At 36.1% G+C, this 13,686-nt stretch overlaps 2 protein-coding genes across 2 annotated transcripts; one reads left to right on the top strand and one right to left on the bottom strand.

Moving 5' to 3' along the window:
- Window positions 1–1,542: 1,542 nt before the first annotated feature.
- Window positions 1,543–2,686, bottom strand: LOC140759136 (uncharacterized). The gene is made up of 4 exons (XM_073095621.1): window positions 2,234–2,686; window positions 2,045–2,146; window positions 1,856–1,999; window positions 1,543–1,635 (listed from the first exon to the last, which is right to left on the bottom strand). The coding sequence occupies exons 1-4, from the start codon at window positions 2,684–2,686 to the stop codon at window positions 1,543–1,545; spliced, it is 792 nt and encodes a 263-aa protein (XP_072951722.1).
- Window positions 2,687–3,356: 670 nt separating this feature from the next.
- LOC140758609 (uncharacterized) lies at window positions 3,357–10,418 on the top strand. Its single transcript, XM_073094834.1, has 8 exons — window positions 3,357–3,712; window positions 4,084–4,176; window positions 6,956–7,167; window positions 8,773–8,917; window positions 9,002–9,074; window positions 9,627–9,773; window positions 9,862–9,987; window positions 10,072–10,418. The coding sequence occupies exons 1-8, from the start codon at window positions 3,465–3,467 to the stop codon at window positions 10,129–10,131; spliced, it is 1,104 nt and encodes a 367-aa protein (XP_072950935.1). The 5' UTR covers window positions 3,357–3,464; the 3' UTR covers window positions 10,132–10,418.
- Window positions 10,419–13,686: the final 3,268 nt, after the last annotated feature.

Below are 13,686 nucleotides of genomic sequence, written 5' to 3'. Positions count from 1 at the left end.
TCGTCTTCCTTATCAATAAGAAACCTACCAACTAGATTGTGCTGTAGTGGCGCCTTCGAGAGGGAGACCTACTTTTCCCGCAACTGTTCATTTTTAGGAGATCCTACCATAGCCAATGTGTGGATTTAGTGGCCACACCCCAAGAGTGAGTCTTAGGCTTCTTCAATCTATTTCTTCTTATCCTCTATTTTTTCAAATTTTTGGCTAGGTAAAAAAACCTTGTGGAGCCTTGTGGTCGCTCCATGTGTGCACACCTCCTATAGGAACCTTTTGTAAAATAGATTCTCAGCACAATCCTTTTTATACAAGATGAGGATGGGGCCTAAGACTTTTATACTCTATGTGGGTTACATATTGAGACTACTGATCACCTTTTATTTGGATGTCATTATGCTCGAGAGCTTTGGGATGAGATTGGGTCGGCTTATAGGGAGGTGGTGGACCATGCCAAAGATCTACCAGCTGGCATACGGAGCTGAAAAGAAATAATAGGATTAACGGTCGACTCGTCTAGTTTGTGGCTTCCATAAAAGTAAAAGAATGCAACTTGCTTTGGAAGAACTTTTAATTGGCCAAGGAGTAAGGCCCACAAGGTTGCTCACCATGCCACTAACTATGGCCATTCCCTTAGGCCACAAGTGACCCTCCACTTAGGCTATAGAGAAGTGGGTGGCCTCGCATCAAGATTGGGTTAAGCTAAACATGGATTGTTCGTGTATTATCGGGGTATGCCAATGAGAGACATGTGTCATTCTCTGCTCTAATTCGAGCATGCTCCTTGCGGTCTCTTAGCAGTAGACCTCGACGATGTTAGCATTGCTGTCTAAGGTGTGAGTGATCCAATTAGGTTTGCAATTGGTAAGCCCAGGAAGTAAAATCATCATAGACTGATATTCAGTGAAGATGGCACAAATTTTTTTAAAAGAAGATATTAGCTCCATGGTGTATCTAGAACATATTTTTTTAATGGTATATCCTTCTTTTTTTTTTTTGATGTCAGGATCTCTCAAGTCTATGTAGAATGTAATCAGTCGGCTGGACAGCTAGACAGGGAGGAGAGCAACCCATTTTTGTGTTTTAAGGTTAGGCAATCTATTTCCATCTGAACTTTGTAACATTCTTTTGGAGGATTCTTCTATTGATTCCTTAGACAGAATTATTAATGGTTGATCTCAACTCTTTTTTACTTAAAAAAAACCCAATTTTATAAGTCCAGATAGGAAAAACTAATATGAAAGATTTTCTATCAAATTTGGTCCTATAATTTCTAAATCAAAATAAAAAATAAAATATATATGAGATGAATTTAGTTAGATTAAGTTTTTCCCTATCTCTATAGTCTCTTCCTCCTCATTTCTTAGTCTTAGCCTTTCCTTTCTCTTACATGGATGGCTTTTTTTTTTTTTTTTGTAAGCATGCCGACCTATCATAGCTATCGGCCATCATTTTTTTTTTTTTATCAAAGAAGCTGAAGCCAACTTATATTAGGACCACCCAACTTAGGGACTCTATCAAGCAGTCAAAATTGAGGAGAGTACAAAGTTATAAGGGGAGCTCCTCAGCATGCCCTTGCTCAAAAACTACGGCCATAGGCTGACCACGTTTGGCAGCCCAATCTGCCACCCGATTGGCTACCTGGTAAATATTCCGGATAACCACTTATGTAAACCCAGCCATAATTCTGAGACATTCACTCACCGCGCCCCGGATTCTCCACGGACACTCCAACTTCCTGTCACATATCTGTATCAGGATAGCCAAGTTCATTCCACTTCTACCCGCTCACACCCGTTTGCTTGGACCATTTTCAGTCCCTTAATTAACGCCTCCATTTCAGTTTGGGGCGCTGAGTCACCTTGGGTGGACCCCAAGTAATGCCAATTACGCGGCCAGCTGCATCTCTTAGGACTGCTCCAAATCCTCCTTGGTAGCTTCCATTCAACCATGCCCCATCTATATTGAGCTTTGTCCACCCCGGCGCCGACAACTTCCACTTCACCTAGATCACTTGTCGTTGAGGTGGAGCTGTAGCCCTTCTAAGCACCTCTCCATATTCCTCTGCCATCTGGAGCGCTTGTCGGGCCACTGTGCACACTGGGAGGGAGTCACCTCCAAAAACCACTCTGTTCCGCTGTTTCCATATACCCTAGAGCATCGTTGCAATAGTCCCTTTGACTTGAAGATCATCATGGTTTGCTTACATCCATTGTTTCGCCAACCAACCCGTATCCACCTGCGCCGCAAGGTCTGAGTCACCACCAAGCTCCTCATCAACATGCGCCCACACTTCCTGGCTAAACCAACAGTTGAATAGAAGGTGAGTGGCAATCTCGCTGTAAAGACCACACATATTACACACATCTCCAATGCCCAAGTTGAGGTTGACAAGGTAGGCAGCTGTCGGGATCCGCTGCCAGGCCAGCTTCCAGCAAAATAAGCGTACTCTCGTTGCAACCCGCAACTGCCATAGGGCCCGCCATTTGGTCCAAAGCTCCTCCCTCGGCGTGAGAAATCTGTAGATGGAGCTCGCAGCAGGCTTCCCCTTTGGGTGAGGCCACCATATCCATTGATCAGAAGTGGTAGGAGCCACCTCAAACGCTAGATCAAATCCACCTTCATCATTGATATTAGCTGTATTCCACTGGCCGCCACTCATAAGGTCCTCCACCTTCAGGCTTCCACTCATCAAATCTTGGTACACTTCCCGAGCCTACCTGCACCATGGTATGGAGAATACCCACGGTTCCGTCGCTACCAAGGTGTCCCTCCCATTCCCGATCAGTTTTTGGCATCCCATCTTCATCTCCCCTACAGCATGGCAAAGAGTCCTCCATCCTCACGAGTAGTTGGACTTCACTCCGGTTCGCCACGGGTCTAACTTGCCTACCAAGATCTCCACCCACTGAGCTCGTTCGCCATTAAGCACACAAAGCACCAACTTCCCTACCATTGCAGTTCGTGCTATCTTGAGTTTCCTTACACCGAGCCCTCCCATCCGTGTAGAAATGGTAATTACATCCCAATTTAGCAAATGGAGCCCACGTCCTTGCCCGCTGTTCCAAAGGAAGCTCCTGGCAATCTTCAAAATTTCCTCAATAACCGCATCTGGTAGCCAATCCTATCAGCCATCATTGAGCGAGAGCCCCACTAGTGTAGTGTAGCCTCTCTTCTTTTCTTCGCTTAATCACTATTGGAATTTGATATTCTGTGAATTTTTATTACTATTGTTTGGACTAGAACTCATGATTAATAATTGAAAAAAGAAAAAAAAATTCAATTCCGGTTTGCAGTTGGTCACTAAACAGCAAAATCCACATCCTTCCCTGCTCCTCCGTAAGCCGCGTGTTCCACTGAATGCCGTTAACCACAAATAACATACAACCTCAATTCCCTCTTCTCCTCTTGCCCTCTTTCCCCATATCTACTGATCGCATGAGGAGTTTCTTCTCTTCTTGGGATTAACAATGGCGAGTTCCATCTCATCTCATTCTCCTCCTCTCCTCGATCCCCAGAATAGACTCCTCGCTATCATATCGAAGCCTTCTCTAACCATCTCGCCGCGCAAATTTCCGCTCTCTTCTCGACTCTCCTCAAATGGGTTTAGTTCAATTGCGTGTCTGAATGCTGCCAAAGCTGACGCAGATGCAGAGAAGCGGCCGTCCGATCCAATGCCGGGGATGGCCATGTCGCCTGAGCCTGAAGTCCGAACTGGGTATTACTCTCTTCCAATGGAAGTTCACTCCTTTATTGCATGATTAGTGGTAAACTTTATCAAGCACATTTTGGATTAAATCTTAATCGTGATTGGTGGTTTCGCGGGAAATTATTTGCTTATATATTAATCGTTTCTTTTTTTTATTTTGCGTATGTAAAAGATTCAATATGCCTGGATTCATCCATGTAATAAAGAGAATATGGCTGGTTTCTTGTTCTCATTTTCAATCTTTTCTTTTTCTTCTCTACATTCAAATCTTGTAACACTTATATATTATCTTTCTTTCCACAGAGTAGGAAAAGGATGAAAAAAAGTGATCTAGTAATTCTCTACTTGAGGGTTGATTTTTTATATCTACTGTCTTGCAGCATGTGGAACTGGCGAAATTACCAGATTCGTTATCAGCAAGCTGGAAATTCTGGCCCTGCATTAGTTCTGGTTCATGGTTTTGGGGCAAACAGGTGTACGTCATACACAATATTTCTCCCCACTTGCAAACAACTCTATTTTATAGGTACTAACATCGACATGCTATGACTAATTTGTGCAGGAAATTTGATCATGCACACTAGATTATGTTGGTTCTGATCTCTGTTTTGCAATTTCAATGCTCTTGTTGTCTTTGAATTCAGATAATTACTACATACACTTAATATTAATTGTTAGTTAGAATAAAATCAAGAAATAATATATATATATATATATATACATACATAGATAGATAGATAGATAGATAGATAGATAGATAGATAGATAGATAAAGAGTGAGGGCTTTTGATGGCTGGCAATACTTTTCCTAAAAGCCAGTTTATTTTGTTCAAATGTACACAATGCTTACTCAGAGGTTTTTGGTTATTCAGAAATTAAGAACTAAAATAAAGGAATAATAACTCTTCCTCAGTTCCTTGTGGTTTTGTAAGGATCTGATTTTTCCTTATTATTCAGAAATTAAGGCCTTTGGTCAACATTAATGGACTACCTGCCTAGTTCCATTGTCTTGATACCTTTACAAGATTCAGCTGAGATCATGTCTGATTTTTATATTACTCAAAATTTTGTTTCCTTTTCCTTCCTTCATGCCCATGCTTCTAGTATATTTTTAAAATCTCAAATATTACCATTGTTGCTCATTCCAGTTTCATGGAGAATGAAGATACCCCTAAAGATTGTTTTGCATGACTAGAAACAACAAAATTTGACTTGTCTTCTCATCTCATTTTTCTAGTTCGCATTTAATTACTTATCCTTAGGTTTAACTTCTTAACTATAAATATCTCAGAATCTGTATAGTTAAATTACTAACTAAGACTAGCTTCAGTTTACCATCCTGTATTAGGCTACTAGCATGTACAAGATTAATTCAATTATTGTCGTGCATTACATTCAGGTGAGTCCATCATCATGTGAGATGCAAGATGTGATCTTGATACAAATTTTCACTTTTCGTTTAATCAAGTGTAAGGGGATAAGTCTATGCTATAACGCAAGTAGAACTCATAGCCCACAACTACTAATCAAATTGCTAACAGCCTAACACCTCTAACACCGCAATGTTACACAATACTATGACAGAGAAGTCATCTCGTCTATGATTATAGTATACTTGGTACTATTTGAAGAACAGTAAGGTACTATAATTCTCTTAAAGTGATTGCTAGGAAAATATTTTACTAAAGAGAAATAAATATTTTTTTGAGATAACAGGAGCAGAAAATTTTGCTTACATTTTCCGAACCAATGCAGCTCCGGATTGGTGAAAAAATGAGTCTTTGAGTGACTGAGGCATTTCCCTTAACCCTCTCTCCCAATACCAATCACCAAGAAATCTCCTAATATTAGCTGCCCAATTCTTAGTGATATTCCCCTGTCTATAGGTATGTTTAACTATGTCATTTACAAAACTACAAAAGATACTATAGCATTCTTTGTACAGTATTAGGTAAGGCCCAAAGATTTTACATTGAATCCCTTGGGATCTCCAGCAGTTCTTTCTCATTCTTCTCCAAAATAATCCTATCCATCCCCAATTTCCTTTGCATATAATAATCTGCACCCTTATTTATATTGTATTTAGGGACAGATAAGCCAGTATAAGTCTATAACACCATATAGTCTTCTGCATTACTTTTTAATTCATATCAACTAAATTTTATGCCCCTGTTCACATTAATATGGTCCTCTCCTCTTTTAAGACTTTCGGACATTGTTCAATCCAACACTCTCCTCCTGACAATTTTGAGCTAAATTTCAGACCAAGGATTGTTGTGCCATGTTGTCCTGATGGGCACAGGTGACAATTACCTTTCTGATGAAGTATTAACATGTGACACTGAGGGTATCCAAGATAACAATAATGCTTACCAGAATCCGAAGATGATCATATTTTTCATGAGTTTCATGTAGGAGAAGGTTAGAATTTGGATATGACATCTAGGAGCAATAATCCTGGCAATTCAATGAAAGTTTCAGCAGAAGTTGGGAAAATTAGATTACAAGTTTTTAAGCCCAGATCAAGAGTCAGCAAAATAAGGCTGAGATAGACTACCTACTCTTCTTCCATTCCTCCAAGTCTGAAAGTATTATTGTGTGTGGTGATCTTTGATTACTAAAGAAATTGTCATTCTGATCCTTAAAAGGTGTTAATTTCACATACACATACAGCAATAAAAGTATGCTCCATCCTTCTATATGCCTTTTGGACGTGAAATTACCAGCTATATCTGACACCGTCATATTGTAAAAGTCTTGAATGATAATGGTGATGGAACTCTTTCCAAGTTGGAGGAGGTGATATTTTCTCTGGTGACTTGGAGAGTTTTGTTGTATTTCCAAGCATTCAGATTTATTCCTACCTTCTGAATTTTCACTTGTTTACTGCGTTTTTGGAGCAGCTGTTTTCATTTTTTACTTGAATCATGTTGTAGATGAAGCTAATTGCAATACCTTATTAGACAGGTTTCAAATTTTCTAATGAATATTCTCAATGATAGGCTTCAAAGCATTGTTGTTCTTCCTAATTTATGGCAGATTGCATTTGATAGTAGTCATCTTAATACTCTATATGTTGCAACTTTTGAGCAATAGACTAATCATGTTAAAGTTCTAGTAACTTCATCTATATTATTCATGTATTACTTCAATTCCCGAGGGTTGTTATATATCTGTAAATGGTTGGTAGATTCTGATCTACATGATGGATGCACTTACACTTACAGTCATGATTACCTTCTCTCTCTGCAGTGACCATTGGAGAAAAAATATTCCTGTTCTTGCAATCTCGAATAGAGTGTATGCTATCGATCTTATTGGTTATGGTTATTCTGATAAACCTAATCCACGAGAGTTTGGTGGGAGCTCCTTCTATACATTTGAGACATGGGCACAACAGCTAATTGACTTTTGCTCCGAAGTGGTTAAGGGTGAAGCTTTCTTTATATGCAACTCTATTGGAGGTAAGCCTCATACTAAGACTGCATTATCAATAAAAAAAAAGATCAATCAAGGTGCAGCAAACTTTAGGGCATTGAATACAATATAACAGAGTTGTGCTGTCTTGCCTATACAATTTATTTCATTTGTATTATAACTTCTTAGGAAGCACATAAAAATGAATTGCTTCTTATGACTATTCCGTTGTATCTTTGTATTTTAAATCTAAGCTAAATATCTTGTCTTTAAAATGATTGAAATGTTGATGTAACTAAAACAACATGACTTGCTTATTATATCTAGGTTAGGAAAGCAACATATAATAGGAATATATGTGTATATTATTTCGTTCAATATAAGCCGTGCTGATGGGCATGTGATACGAGGGGTGCCTCACGGACCTCTCTTAGTAGCGATCTGCTTGCCTTTGACGTCGTTGTTCGTCTTCGCCCATTGTCACTCGTCGTAGACATTGTTGTCGCTGACCTTGTTATCGAGTGGTGATGATAAGGTCAATGACAAGTGTTGACGGTGAGTAGCGAACGGTGAAGGTGAGTAGTCTTCTTATCTGTTTCTCTCTCTCTCTTGCAGCACGTGTCATGTTGTGTTGTGCCTGTGGCACGACCATCCTATGCATATGTATGCTTATATACCTATGTCTGTTAATATCATGGTTTCCAAAATCGGCCAGTTTTGGTTGATTTGAAGATTCAAATCGAATCTAAAATGTATCTAACCTAGAAGACATTTATAATTGATTTCCTTAGCTATCTTCTTTCAAGTTTTTAGTTTTTACTCTTTATCTCTCACGCATACACTCCTTCCACTCTCACACTTTACCAAGCTCATCTGGTAGCCGATCTGGTGAGCCCCTTCGACTACTTCGTACTCTGGTGAACTCGAATGAGTTTTTTTTCCTCATTTCTCTTCTCTCTCTTCTAACTCACTCTTTAACTATCTTTTCTTATTACTACAGAACATTAGTGAAGAAGAATCTCTCTTTCACTATTGTTTAGCAGTAGAAGTTCATGAGTATAAAAATTTATCAAATGTAAGTCGGAATTCATTATAGTTTTGGCTGAATTTATTTTAGTTTTTAGGTTTTATATGTGACTAATTTTTATTTTCTTATTTTTCTGTTATTTTTTATAAATTTTTAGAAATTTTTCTTTATTTTAAATAATATTTAAATTTTTATATAACTAAAAATAATTCGATCTGATACGAGCAGTCAGTATAACTATCACTACTGATACAGCCGATAATTTCCAAGCTTTTTTCAACTAGAACTAGGAAAGGAGCCCCAATATCTTGTGGTGTTGGGTGAAACATTTATGTTTCATCCTTTTTGTTGGTATTTGGTATAACTTCTGTGGGGGCAGAGAAAATATAATGTTGTGGCTTCAGTTCTGAGTATTGAAGTTATTGCTCCAAAGATAGCCATATTTCGCCTTGTGTATGTAGTTGTGTCTTGTGCTTGGCCTTCTGTGATTATGTGTAACTGCAGATTTGATATCACCTTCATTAAATTGTTTTCTTTTATTATCAAAATGAACTGAAAGTGGACCTTCTGAACTCTTATTGATAAGATCCTTTGAGGTCCATTTTATAGAGAAGCTGCTTCACAGGACTTGTTGGTCTTCAGGCAGCTGTCATGGAGCCTTTGGTCTGTAAGGGTGTTGTCTTACTAGATATCTCATTACGGATGCTTCACATCAAGAAACAACCTTGGTACGGGAGACCTTTTATCAAATCATTTCAGAGTCTGCTAAGGTAACTGATTATTCTGAATTAATCTTTTAAACGATTTCATTGTGTCTAATCATGCTCATGCTCAAGATTTTTCTGATATGATAGGAACACTGCTGTGGGAAAGCTTTTCTTTAATGCAGTTGCCACACCAGAATCTGTGAAGAGCATCCTTTGCCAGGTATTCTTGTTCAACAGTATTAAGCATAAACAATTTCACAAGACTTGTTAAGCACATCGACCCCGCTAATAGATCTTCCCACCCAATGGGAGATGTGGATGAACCAATTCTCACTTCACTACCATTTGATCGTGTGAATTCTGTGCTGAACACTAACTTTTGAGAGTTAGCTGGGGAGCATATTGTTATACTCAAATAAATTAGCTTTCTGAATTCACAATTAATAACCCACAACAACAATAGCAACAACCAATCCTTTAGCCCCGAAAACAAGTTGAATTGCTAGTTTCAGAGGCAACAAACTTATCTGTGACTGAAACCAAAGCGTTTGATCAAGAGGGAGGACAAACGAAAATAAAACAAAAAAGCAGGACTATCGAGTGATTGATGACAATACTATATGCCCTCAAACTTAACCATGACCACTTGTACACAAACTACAAGGACATTAATAAGCTATGTTGATTTTCCATAAAATTTACAGTTGTTTATACAACTCATACTTCATTGTTTGTTTTACTTGTGAACGAACTCTGATAAAATTTCTCTTAGTGTTATTATGACACATCTGCAGTGACAGATGAGTTGGTTCAGATAATTCTGCAGCCAGGACTTGATCCTGCAGCAGCTGATGTCTTTCTTGAGTTCATTTGCTACTCAGATGGCCCTCTTCCAGAAGAGCTGCTGCCAAAAGTGAAGGTTAGTAGAATGTCTGGTGGCTATTATTTTCTCATAGTTTAGTACTCATTGCTTTACCGCATTCCCTTCTCTTGTATTCTCTATTTAGTGCCCTGTTTTATTGGCTTGGGGTGAGAAGGACCCATGGGAGCCTGTGGAACTTGGAAAAGCTTATGCAGATTATGATGTTGTAGAAGATTTTATTGTCCTTCCAAATGTTGGACACTGCCCGCAGGTTAATATATGCATATATGGTACTGCTTATTCGTTCAAGGACAATTTTTTTTCTTTGCTGACTTGTGTAGTGATGGGCATGCAGGATGAGGCTCCAAATCTTGTAAATCCCCTTGTTGAATCTTTTGTGAAGCGTCACAGTTAGACATCAAACTTGGTGCCTCTAAGATACATTCCTATGGAAAGCTTGCTGTACCTTAGTATTGCTCAGTCTTTTTTACCACCATTTGCAAGTTGTATATATATATATCAGTTATTAACCTTAAACCAATGTTTCCCATTTTCTAATCTGAGTTTTGATGTAATGTTGAACAGTTTCACTTTTAAAATCCTTAAGTACATGAAAGTTCTTGCTTCTGAGTTGTGAATATTTAGTATAAGAACATTCGGAGGATATTTGTTCTAGCTAGTTGTCAGCCACTATGTTTTTGGCATTATAGTTTGATCCAGTGTGATTTTAAATCATTAATAGTTGTGGCCTTTCTGTGAATGCTTGTATATCTGTATATGTTATGATTAAAGAGGAATTTTCTTATATAATCGTAATTATTATATGGCAAACAATCGTGGTTTAATCACAACTTACTATTCATAGTAGGCAATCATATACTTGTGTATGTATGTGTGTGTCTATATATAATGAAATTGGAATTTATAATATAATTATTTATTCACCAAGGTTTTCTTTTTTTTTTGCAAATAGCCACCTATATTTCAGATTTATTACGAACAAAGCATCCTCTTAGATATTTACATATAACAAAGGGGAAAATACAATTTAACCCCCATGTAGTTGTGGTTAGACCAAGATTCAGAATGCCCAAAATGACAAAAATGTCCTTTTTCTTACGACTAATTAAAATATATATTCCTGTTGATATCGAGTGTATTGCGCAAAATACCTAAGTTTTTTCACATTGTAATTGTTTCATTGTAGAATCATACAACCATATTGGTTTCTAACTTATTTTGTCTTTGTATTTCTTTAAATGCTTTGCTTGAATCTACTGATATGGGAAATACAAGATGGATTAGATGAGATACAATATTTTATTCCTCCTAGCATTGTAGCTGCTTATTTCTTTATCAAATAAATAGGTTAAAGATTTAGGGGCAATTATTATTTTGAAGCATAAGAGCAAGATCAGAAATCCTAACGCCACTGTCATTCCTTTCGGATGTTAATCTTCACTAGTGATTTTCCTTTGTTCGTATAAATATTTTAAGAGTATTTTCAACATTTGTTTTCGTCTTCCTTTATCATCTTTTTTCGTTTATCTTATTGTTAAGTAAACCCTATGTGATCGATAACTAAACTAATACCCAAGTTGTATATATTTACTAATTATCAAGTTTTGATCGTATTCTATATTTGATTCATGGTAGTTTTTCTTGTGTTAATATAAGTATTTTGACAAAATTGTCTATTAGATATGGATTCCATTTTGTCATGGTTCTGTTGGAATTAATTTTAATTAATTATGAAATATATAGGCTATGTTTACTATTTAAAAAAAGATTGATCAAATGCAAAGACGATCTATGTGTTATAAATATATATATTGAATTACGATGTCAGTTCTTCACATTGGAATTAAGGGCTAGCAATTAGATTATATAAGAAATATATTAAGAACATATGTATAATTTTAAATTAGAATATTTGATGTGATATGTGGTCATTGACAATGTATTTCAGTTTTTTTGCTACATATATCATTCATTATACTTCTTTTTAACATTTTTGTGTTAATTAAAGTGTACTTATAAGCGATAAAGTATAGGTTAGAAAAAGATATTACAGGTTGATAGCCTTTTAATAGACATAAAGATAACGTCAATTAATAAGTATAAAGTATAAACACTCATATAAAGATATCGTATAAAGATACTTGTCTAAATTGCTCAGTGATAACTAATTATCAAAGAAACAATGCGAAAGATTTCGAGTAGAATGTTCATAGTTCTTGATATTGGTTTCTCTAAGTTGAGTTAAAATTACTGATTTGTGGTTTTATAAAAATTGCGCGCCTATTCTATTTTCAAAATAAATCAGGTTCATTTTTATAGAATTATATATATATATGTGTATATATTTTTATATATAATTTATATTAATATTCTTGAAAATTTTAATATAAATTTTCTTTAATACATTCTGGCACTCAAATACTTAAAATAAAATGTGTCCTATATATTACCGAGTACGTTGTTTAGGAATTTCCTCTTAAAAAAAAATACTATTATGCTGATAAATATCATAATATGCATAAAATCAATGTATTAAATGTGTGTAATTCGCTTATAAATATTGTAAATCTGCATCTAATATATGAGTACATATGCTAAGTAATATAATATTTTTTAATTTGATGTCATTTGACATATATGTAAAGAGTGTTTAATTTGAGGTAGAGTATGTTAGATTTGGTTTTAGTTATCATATGGTTGATAAAAGCTATAATTTGTTGATAAATATTGTGGTCCATTGATAAATATTCTAAATCTGTAGATTAATTTGCACACATATATCATTTGAATGCATGTTTAGGTGATATTCTTTAATGTCTTTTGACACTCAAATATTTACATAAAATATGCTCGAGACCGAGTAGGCTATATATAAACCTTTTCTCTTAAAAATATATATATATATATATAACACTAGAAACAAAAAGAATTATTCCGATGATAATTGTTGTAATCCACAAAAAGTTAATGTAATATGCTAACAAATATTATTATCCGCTAATAAATATTATAAATTTGTAGATAAATATATAAGCAAATATGCTCACTAATATGATTTTTTTTAATTTGATGTTATTTGTCATTCAAATATATGCTTGAAGAGTATTTAATTTGAGTTAAGATATGTTTTATTTGGTTTTATGCATAAATACAATACAATTTTACTATTATATGGCTTATCCTTGGGAAAATATGATAAATATTATAAATTCGAAGATAAATATACGAGTATATATGACACTCAAATACATGCTTGATTAAAATTCTCTAATGTCTTTTGATATTTAAATACTTGCATACTGAGTGATTCGTATGATATTGAATATATTAGATTTGGTTCTACTTGTTCATATGTAATAATCGAAAAGAAAAAGAAAACAGTTTACGTATGTATTTTAAAAAGTATTTTATATATTTATTTTAAAAAGGTATGTCTTTTCTTGAAAGGTAATGAGTTTATTTTGAAAAAAATATATATATGAATTAGCATAAAAGCAAAATAAGCCTTTCTCTCTAGGGCTATCAAAATAAACGAGCGGCTCGGACTCGGCTTGGCTGAAGCTCAATCCGCCTACTAAGATGGATCCGTTTAGGAACTGATTCATTGCCGAGGTGACAATGGCAATAGAGGAGGAAGGGATCATGGCAATCGAATCAACGTTCCAGAGGGTCGTGATGCCACAGTGCTAGCCTCCTCCTCCTCAAGTTGTGGTGGTACTCGGCTTGGGCTCGATTTGACTAGGTCTAGTTCGATCCGGCTCGGTTTGAATGAGACTTGACAATAGGCTTATTTTAGGCTCGAGCTAGGCTCACGTTAAACTAAGCCGAGCTTGAGCCTAATTCTATGGTACGGAATTTATTTCGACCGAGTCGAGTATGAGCCGAAGCTAGCTCACTCTAGCTTGGCTCGTTTACACCCGTATTGCTCTCTCAACCCAAATATAAAGCA

This window comes from Typha angustifolia, chromosome 4 (assembly GCF_048772165.1).
Source record: "Typha angustifolia cultivar Huaian chromosome 4, ASM4877216v1, whole genome shotgun sequence".
In the NCBI taxonomy this organism is placed as follows: domain Eukaryota; kingdom Viridiplantae; phylum Streptophyta; class Magnoliopsida; order Poales; family Typhaceae; genus Typha; species Typha angustifolia.
The sequence above is the reverse complement of the archived record's forward strand: the minus strand, read 5'-3'. Positions and strand labels throughout refer to the sequence as shown.

What these genes read in the sequence shown, in the direction of transcription:
- LOC140759136 (XM_073095621.1), bottom strand. Translation starts at nt 2,686, where the DNA reads ATGAGTGGAAGCCTGAAGGTGGAGGACCTTATGAGTGGCGGCCAGTGG. An exon ending in ACTCAGACCTTGCGGCGCAG is followed by an intron (nt 2,147 to 2,233) that starts GTGGATACGGGT and finishes ACGATGCTCTAG; the next exon opens with GGTATATGGAAACAGCGGAA. An exon ending in TGGCAGAGGAATATGGAGAG is followed by an intron (nt 2,000 to 2,044) that starts GTGCTTAGAAGG and finishes CAAGTGATCTAG; the next exon opens with GTGAAGTGGAAGTTGTCGGC.
- LOC140758609 (XM_073094834.1), top strand. Translation starts at nt 3,465, where the DNA reads ATGGCGAGTTCCATCTCATCTCATTCTCCTCCTCTCCTCGATCCCCAG. An exon ending in GAGCCTGAAGTCCGAACTGG is followed by an intron (nt 3,713 to 4,083) that starts GTATTACTCTCT and finishes ACTGTCTTGCAG; the next exon opens with CATGTGGAACTGGCGAAATT. An exon ending in CATGGTTTTGGGGCAAACAG is followed by an intron (nt 4,177 to 6,955) that starts GTGTACGTCATA and finishes CTCTCTCTGCAG; the next exon opens with TGACCATTGGAGAAAAAATA.